The sequence below is a fragment of the Trachurus japonicus genome, chromosome 2 (genome assembly GCF_045865225.1).
Source record: "Trachurus japonicus isolate A0001 chromosome 2, Traja_1.0".
Lineage (NCBI taxonomy): Eukaryota > Metazoa > Chordata > Actinopteri > Carangiformes > Carangidae > Trachurus > Trachurus japonicus.
In genome coordinates this window covers 16,223,588-16,232,698 of record NC_140908.1, presented here as the reverse complement: position 1 = coordinate 16,232,698, position 9,111 = coordinate 16,223,588, and the positions used below count along the sequence as shown (strand labels likewise).

At 42.6% G+C, this 9,111-nt stretch overlaps 1 protein-coding gene across 1 annotated transcript in view; it reads right to left on the bottom strand.

The window, feature by feature from the left end:
• Nucleotides 1-495: 495 nt before the first annotated feature.
• Nucleotides 496-9,111, bottom strand: part of gtf3c3 (general transcription factor IIIC, polypeptide 3) — a 39,205-nt gene continuing 30,589 nt past the window's right edge. Inside the window, exons 11-19 of the mRNA XM_085802831.1 lie at nucleotides 6,827-7,029; nucleotides 5,840-5,941; nucleotides 5,591-5,720; nucleotides 4,158-4,383; nucleotides 2,992-3,046; nucleotides 2,346-2,481; nucleotides 1,632-1,756; nucleotides 1,366-1,518; nucleotides 496-841 (exon numbers count right to left, since the gene is read on the bottom strand). Of these exons, the coding sequence (XP_085658957.1) occupies nucleotides 719-841; nucleotides 1,366-1,518; nucleotides 1,632-1,756; nucleotides 2,346-2,481; nucleotides 2,992-3,046; nucleotides 4,158-4,383; nucleotides 5,591-5,720; nucleotides 5,840-5,941; nucleotides 6,827-7,029 (1,253 nt within the window). The 3' untranslated portion in view covers nucleotides 496-718. The remainder of the gene's footprint in view (nucleotides 842-1,365; nucleotides 1,519-1,631; nucleotides 1,757-2,345; nucleotides 2,482-2,991; nucleotides 3,047-4,157; nucleotides 4,384-5,590; nucleotides 5,721-5,839; nucleotides 5,942-6,826; nucleotides 7,030-9,111) is intronic.

Here is a 9,111-nt window from a genome sequence, read left to right as displayed (position 1 = left end):
TTTTAGTTTCCACATTTATGTTTCAAATAAAAATGTAAATTTTGAATAGCTTGTCTGCACGATTATCATGCAATCAACAGACATAGTTGATATTGGCATTGGAATCAGTTAAAACATAGACTTATTTAATTTTTTTCGGAACAATTTCTCATGTCATCTCAGGAGAAGGAACGGAGGACTTAGTCGACATGAGGGTGAGTAGATAAGGAGTGAAATTTGGATTTTGGGTGAACTATCCCTTTAAAGCATTGTCATACAAAGGCAATATATCATAAAACTTAAACTCGACTTAAACCTTAACTTAAAAATGAAGCTGTCTTTGCAAAATGGGATAGAACATCACTTGTGTAAAAAAGTGAGTTTTTTTTATTAGAAAAGCAGCTGTGAAAATAACTGATTCATTTCTAAAGTATTCTGTATTTGCACATAATACACAATACGTCAACAGAATGACTTATCAATAAATAAAATAGATGAAATAATTTAATAATACACTTAAATACACACACCTTACACAAGACAGGTGTATGATAAACAGTTTGATGAGATGAACTGTATTGGTTGAATGGACATGAAATCATAACCCCCTTCACAGAAGTAATAAATGCTCATAATAAATCTCAATACAAACCAAAACAATATTTTCTTCTTAACTGCTGCATTTCTTCTTTCTCAGAATAGTTCCAGGTGTGTACTGGTACAGGCAGGATGTAGATTCTCACACTACACAGTAGGTGTTGATGTACTGTCGAGCCACGTCCATGTTGCCGCTCGTCTGGTAGATGAGCGACAGGTTGAAGGCGATTTCCCTCCTCAGGTCCACCTGGTCGTCATCGATGCCCTGAACGAACAAGAAGAGGGAGAGATGAAGAACAAGAAGAGGGAAAGATAAAGAACAAGAAGAGGGAGAGATGAAGAACAAGAAGAGGGAGAGATGAAGAACAAGAAGAGGGAGAGATGAAGGAGAAACAGAAGAATGAATGGAAGTGTAGTCGTACATTTCCTACGAGAAAAAAGTCGTAAATTCACGAGAATAAAGTCGTACATTTCCTACGAGAAAAAAGTCATAACATTACGAGAATAAAGTCGTACATTTGTGAGAATAAAGTCGTACATTTCCTACGAGAAAAAAGTCATAAATTTACGAGAATAAAGTCGTACATTTCCTACAAGAAAAAAAGTCAAAACATTACGAGAATAAAGTCTTAAATCTACGACTTTATTCTCGAAGTTTGTGATTTTTTTTATTTGTCAATGTGGTCCTAATACTCCGTCGTACGACTCACTCGCTTAATTTTCCACGTTTTCATATGCTAGCTTGCCTTAGCGTTAGCGTTAGCCGCATCGCTGCTAAAGTGCATTTACCTCCAGTTTCTGTCCCGGCAGCGTTAGCGCCTTCTGGTAGTAATGAACGGCCAGATGTGTGAGCCCCATCTGGTGCATCGCTCTGCCCATGTTGTACATACTCTCCTGACAGACGCCCCGCAGCTCCACGTAGCGCTGCAGGAAGGACGAGCCCTGACAACACACGGCCGTTTCAAGTGTTTAACACCTTTCTGGACAATAGTTGTGTGTTGTTGTGTGTTGTTGTGTGAGAAAGCACCGAAGGATTTCATGTTCCAACTCTTTACCTGCATCACCAGCGTGTGTCGTTTGGCGACGTACTTCTGAGACGCCATGTGGAAGAAGGTGAGGCCCACACACAGACTGTGGAGCGGGTTGTTGGGGTGAGTCTGGAAGGCCTGGACGTACTGGCCTGAAGAAACACAAGTAGGAATTCAAATGACATTAAAGGGACATTGCGTAGGAATTCCTCCCATCTAGCGTTGTGGTTGTATATGTGTGGTGGCCTGGGAAAACCCTTCACATGGTGGGATTTTGACATTTCATTTTTTGATATTTCCATAAACTGGAAATTGTCAGCTGTTCATAACTGTTTGAATAACTGAGATATCCCTCTCAGATCAAAAGTTATGGACATTTTAATCTATTATGACCAAAAAACTGAAAAGTGAGAAAAATGGCTTTAAATAGAGCGTAGCTGTTTTAACCCTCTAAAGACGAGTGTTTTACAAAACATTAAACAACTTCTGAACCGTTTATGATAGAGACGAGCCGTAACCTGTATCTGAATCATGAGGTTTTCTGCTTTCCGAGGGTCCTTGAATGGTGCCTCTATGACAAGAAGGGGCCGTATAGGGTGCGTGTAATCACGTGGTACAAGAACAGACGCTTTTTATCAGTTTTTTGAAAGACTTGATTGACCAGTGCAGCGTGTAGACGTTGTAGTGCAGCGTAAAGCGTGTAAACGTTGTAGTGCAACGTGTAGCGTGTAGATGTTGTACCCAGAGCGTGTTTGAAGCTGCCTGACACCATGGCGTTGTGCCCACACAGGACGCACAGCGCGTAGTTGTCGGGGTGTTTGAGCAGCAGACGCAGACTGAAGCGATGGTGGCGCTGGTGCTGCGAGGTGATGGTCAGCTGAGGAGGAGAGACAGTCGGTCGTTAGCAGGATTCCTTCATTAACAGCTTCATCTTTGACTTGTGGATACATGAACATCTCTGACTTGTGGACACATGAACATCTTTGACTTGTGGACACATGAACATCTCTGACTTGTGGACACATGAACACAGCTACATCTCTGACTTGTGGACACATGAACACAGCTACATCTCTGACTTGTGGACACATGAACATCTCTGACTTGTGGACACATGAACACAGCTACATCTCTGACTTGTGGACACATGAACATCTCTGACTTGTGGACACATGAACATCTCTGACTTGTGGACACATGAACACAGCTACATCTCTGACTTGTGGACACATGAACATCTCTGACTTGTGGACACATGAACACAGCTACATCTCTGACTTGTGGACACATGAACATCTCTGACTTGTGGACACATGAACACAGCTACATCTCTGACTTGTGGATACATGAACATCTCTGACTTGTGGACACATGAACATGGTCTAACCTGGTTGAAAACGTTCCACAGCTGAGGCAGATCCACATTCTCCATCAGCATTTTCCTGTTGAGAAGAGAAGAGACTTGAGCTTGATGTTCCTGGAAGCCTGTTAGAAGCACAGCGTTCCTACAGCTTAAACCAACTTAAATTTAAGACTTTTTAAGATGTTTTTAAAGCCACTTGAAATTAAATTTAAGACCGACTTCACAATTAACACAAATGCAAAAAAAACACACAAAAACCGTCACCACATCTATTACATCACAGAGTTATAGGGACAATTTAACCATCTTTCCTCTGTGGTCCAAGGTGAAGTGACTGCTACATGAATGATTGGGGGAAAAAAGTCACTGACTCTGGAGCTGGAGGCGGTGAGAGATTTAGCGTTGACGGCCGCCACTAACTTCTCTATGTCAGAATGTTACCAATTATTTAGAGATTGGAGACTAATTACAACCATAAAGCACCACTTACCATGTGTTAACACTTTTAAGACTTTTGAAAAATGTATTTAAGACATTTTAATGCCGATTAAGGCCTTGATTATAGATTAATGAATTCAATGCCTTTTAAGACTTTTTAAGGATCATTAAGAACCCTGAAGCAGCGGCCATGATGGGATGTTGTTGTTTACCGTGGTTGTTTACCGTATGTAGTTGTAGGCCTTGTAGTGGTTGTTTACTGTATGGGATGTTGTTGTTTACCGTATGTAGTTGTAGGCCTTGTAGTGGTTGTTTATTGTTTACCGTATGTAGTTGTAGGCCTTGTAGTTGTTGTTTACCCTATGTTGTTGTTTACCGTATGTAGTTGTAGGCCTTGTAGTGGTTGTTTACTGTATGTTGTTGTTTACCGTATGTAGTTGTAGGCCTTGTAGTGGTTGTTTACCCTATGTTGTTGTTTACCGTATGTAGTTGTAGGCCTTGTAGTGGTTGTTTACTGTATGTTGTTGTTTACCGTATGTAGTTGTAGGCCTTGTAGTGGTTGTTTACCCTATGTTGTTGTTTACCGTATGTAGTTGTAGGCCTTGTAGTGGTTGTGGTCCAGCACGGTGGCCGACAGCCCCAGGAACTCGAGCGCCTTCCTCCGGGGGATGTTGTTGTTTACCGTATGTAGTGGTTGTTTACCGTATGTAGTGGTTGTTTACTGTATGTTGTTGTTTACCGTGGTTGTTTACCGTATATAGTTGTAGGCCTTGTAGTGGTTGTGGTCCAGCACGGTGGCCGACAGCCCCAGGAACTCGAGCGCCTTCCTGCGGGGGATGTTGTCGTAGAAGGAGTAGAACTCCATGGCCGAGTCGACCAGCAGCTCGGCCTCGTCGTAGCGCCGCGCGTCGCACAGCGTCGCCACGCAGCTCAGCAGCAGCTGCCACCAGTCCTCTTTAGACAGCACGTTGGTTTTACCTGGGACACGGACCAGACATGAGCTGTGTTCACATACACACCAACACTCAGAATAAAGGGCTGATCCCAATAAAAACGCATCGTGTGAACACGTCGATTGGAAGATTCTGATCTGATTGAGCTCAATCGGAAAGAAGTTGTGTTTCGATTAAGAGGAGAATAATACGACCCAGTATTAGGGCCACACTGAGGGAAGAAAAAAACAGACTTAGAGGATAAAGTCATAGATTTACGAGAATAACGTCGTAAATTTCCTACGAGAAAAAAGTCATAACATTACGAGAATAAAGTCAGACATGAAAACGGGTCGTGGGTGAAAAGGTGAGAAGGATTCGACCCCCCTACGGGGGTCCGGGGTCATGTTCCCCCGTAAGAAAATGTTGAATATTTCATATTTGAAAGCATCAATCTGATGCATTTTGAGAAGAAATTCCTGCAGAACTACAAGACAGTATGAGTGTATAATAAAGTCACATTATGCTATATAACGTTATTAGTGTTGTCACGGTACCAACTTGTTTTTTGATAATTTTCCAAATACAAAGAGAACACAAAACATGTCATTATTGACTTTATTTTAAATCTTAGAACTATTATGCATCAGTAAATAATCAATCACTGCTGCTGCAGGATTAAAACTTATATTTCCATCGATATTAATCTGAACTCTTCCTAAATTAAAACATTAGTGGTCTGTTGTTTAAAAATGAACATCAACTTGTTTTCTTTGCATCTTCATTTGTTATTTTGACCAGTTGTAATTTTTGGGAAAAATTGTTATCAGTAGTTTATAAAAATTAAACACAAATGATCATTTTACTCAAACGAGTCAAAAAGAAAAAAGAAAAAAGTCGCAAATTTACGAGAATAAAGTCGAAATTTTAGTTTGTGTTTGAAGTTTGTGATTATTTTATTTGTCAATGTGGCCCTGATACTATGTTGTAGAATAAAACTTGATCAGATTATTTGATTTTGCGCCTCCATAGAAACATAGAAACACTGGATTCAGATTTTCAAATCCTCAAGTTTTTAATCTGATTAAGAAATTGTGCGCATGTAAACGCAGCAACGGTTTCAGCTTTTCTTTTTCATCTAGTTTGAGTCGGTTCCTGTTGAATGTGGTCTATATTATTACTATATATAATATATTATTACTATATATAATATATTCTACTATATACACTATATTCTACTATATTGTACGTACCGGTGTTGTCCAGATAAGCAGCTTCATGGTCAGCGATCTCCGTCATGTCTTCAACTTTGACCAGCTTCAGGTGATTCTCACCCGACATGTTTGCAGTGCAGACGCACACCTTAGCTCGCTGCATGGCAACCTAGCGCACACACACACACACACACAGACACACACACACACACACGGTTTAGGTATTTTGTTAACATATGATCATGTTGTACCAGTACAGTAGTGCATGTGAGTGTGTTTGTGTGGTACCTTCAGCAGCATGGAGATCATGGTGATCATAGCGTCCAGGTACGCTGGGATTTGTCCCTGAGTCTTCAGCAGCGTGGAGCGATGCAGCAGCAGCTTCAGTTCCTACACACACAACGCAAAGATGTGAGTACACACACACACACACACACACACACACACACACACACACACACACACACACACACACACACAACACAGAGATGTGAGTACACACACACACACACACACAACACAGAGATGTGAACACACACACACACACAACCAGGGCCGTTGTACAGGGGAGAAAGGTGGTGATAACTCTAGGGGCCCAGCGCCCAGTGGGGCCCATAAAAAACCCCAGTAGTCTAATCTTTGTATGACTGATTTATTCTGCATAAGACCCTGACTAATACTCATAGTACACTGTAAAAACTCAACATCTTTCCAAGAATATTTGTCTTATTTCTTGTCCAAATGTCTCATTTCTAGTCAAAACTAATCTCTTTCCACTTAAAATAAGACTCATAACCAAAAAAAATTAACTTGTTTTTAGATCATTTTTACTTGTTTCAAACAAATTTTCACTTGAAATAAGTAGAAAAATCTGCCAGTGAAAGTAAGTTTTTTGTGCTTGTAATAAGGAAGAAAAACTTGCTCCACTATCAGATTTTTCTACTTATTTCAAGTGAAAATCTGCTTGAAAGGAGTAAAAAGTGTCTAAAAACAAGTTAATTTTTAGGTGATGAGTCTTATTTTAAGTAGAATGAGATTAGTTTTGACTAGAAATAAGACAAATATTCTTGGTAATATACTTGAGTTTTGCAGTGTAATGCTGCATTAGCATCAAAACAAAGTAGGCTAAATAATAAATGATAATACATACGTAGTCTAAGAAAAAAAGTGGAAAAGTTAGGGGGAGGGGCCCACTTTAGTATTCTTTAAGGGGCCCAGAATTCCTAGCAACGGCCCTGTAGAGCAGTAAACACACATAGAAACAGGGTTTGTTGCCTTCTGAGCAGCTGCTGAGTCCTGTGACAGCGTGTCGGGGTCGTACATCGACTCCAGGGCCTTGAGGGCGCGGTCGGTGCGGCCCAGCTGCTGCTGCAGCGTTGCCAGGGACAACCGGGCCTCCAGGTGCAGCGGGGCCATTTCCACCACCTTGGTGTAGCTGTCTGCTGCTGCATCCATGTGGCCCAGCGCCTTCAGACACTCTAGAGGGAATCAAACAGGGTTTTATTCTGCTGCTGCGTCCATGTGGCCCAGCGCCTTCAGACACTCTAGAGGGAATCAAACAGGGTTTTATTCTGCTGCTGCGTCCATGTGGCCCAGCGCCTTCAGACACTCTAGAGGGAATCAAACAGGGTTTTATTCTCTTAGGGCGTATTCACACCAGGCTCGTTTGGTCCGCTTAAAACGGACTTTTCCTCTGGTGCGGACTTTCTGGGGAGGTGTGAATACAAACCAGCGGACTCTGGTGGATCAAACCAGTGGACCGAGACCACCTCTGCAGCTGGGACTCGGTCCACTTGTTTGATCCGCACCAGAGTCCCAAACGAACCCTGGTGCGGTTTGCGTACAGTGTGAATGCAAACCGAACCTTTCCCGAACCAAATGCAAAATCCAAGCGCCTTTTTGGATTCAACAGGCTTCCGTTGTTGTCAGACAATGTGGAAATGATCAACAATGAGCCGTGGGTCGACATGGAGCACAGATAGACACGCTGCCTCCTGGATATCTGGTCAGTGGAAAACATTTATCAGATGCTGGAGAGGACGCTCCCACAGCCGTTAAGGATCTTTTTCTTTTTTTTTTTTTTAAACTTCTTCATCCTGAGAGAATGATTATGTTTTTTTGTTTGCTTTTTGCTGTGCCGTCCTTTTTTTCTTTTTTTTTTTTAGCGCACCAGACGTCAACATGTAAACGGGTACAAATCATAAGCCGTTTACACGTCTTTTTTCCCCCTCCTCCTCGTTCATTTCTCACCAATATATAGGCTATAGTATTTTTAGGGGTGATAATGTTGCCTGAAAGCTTCAGATAGATGAACGTCCCCCCTCACTTTATCTCCACGTAGCCTACCCGTCTCTCTCCAGCTGTCCTTTCAAAATAAAAGCCGGGGGAAAAAAACAAAACACCGACTCCTCCGTCCTGTACTGCGAAGGAGGCTCAACATCGCCAGGCTTTGTGTTCATGTTCCAGCTTAACAAAACCTCAAGCCCCGGCCCGAGTTAACACGGTTACAAAGCTGGTTATCAACTTGCTCCTGACGCGAGGAGCGTAGGTATTCCCTCATCTGAACATCTGCAGGCGGAGACGCTCGGAGAGAAAGTAAACAGCAGCGGATCAGCTGATCTCTCCGTACAAACGGCCGCCTCAAAATTTATAATGCAGAAAAAACCCTGGTCTGAGTACGCTGATCATTTTTATCCATTGACTGAGCGACTGTGGGACACACGTGCTTTTGTTTACAAAGTTGATCCACTTGTGAAAAAATGCAATGTGAATACAAACCACACCAAGTAAAAAAAAATTTAGTCCGCACCAAAGCAAGTGAACTATCGGACTTTCCTGGTGTGAATACGCCCTTAGTGTAGCTGTCTGCTGCTGCGTCCATGTGGCCCAGCGCCTTCAGACACTCTAGAGGGAATCAAACAGGGTTTTATTCTCTCTTGTTACAACCAAGTTCCTTCTGACTTGTTTCTACTTCCTTCGGGGTGGGTGGTCACAGTTTCTCATCTGATCAATAACAGTGATATTGATCATTTATATTTTTCATTTCCAGCTTTATTTTCTGGGAGAATTAGAGGGTTCGACATTAACAGTTGCCCGATTGCCCGGGGCAAGTAAAAATTACCGGTGGGCAGGTAGAACCTGTGCCAACTTGCCCGGTCGGCCAAGCACCGACTCAGATTTTATTATTTTCGGACTTTTGATGCATTTATTTTGAAAGGACAGCTGGAGAGAGACGGGGGAGAGAGTGACCGGATTGAGGCGGAGCAAAGGGACTGTCAGGTGGAATCGAACTGGGTCGCTGCAGCGGGTGTTTGCTCTGCCTCGACCAGGTGAGACAGGCTGTACGTCGCTCGCGGCTCGCCGTATTTAATCGGTGATTTCACCGAGCGTTTCACTGACGGTGAGCGGCCTGACGCTGCTTCATTAACGCCGCCGCTGTTTCAGACTCGGGGCAGACGCAGACGCACGCAGCAACAGTCACCTGTTACTGTTACCATACCGACGAGCTGACGTGTCCTGTTTAGGTTATAATCCTGTTGTCAACAAACACACGTAGAGAC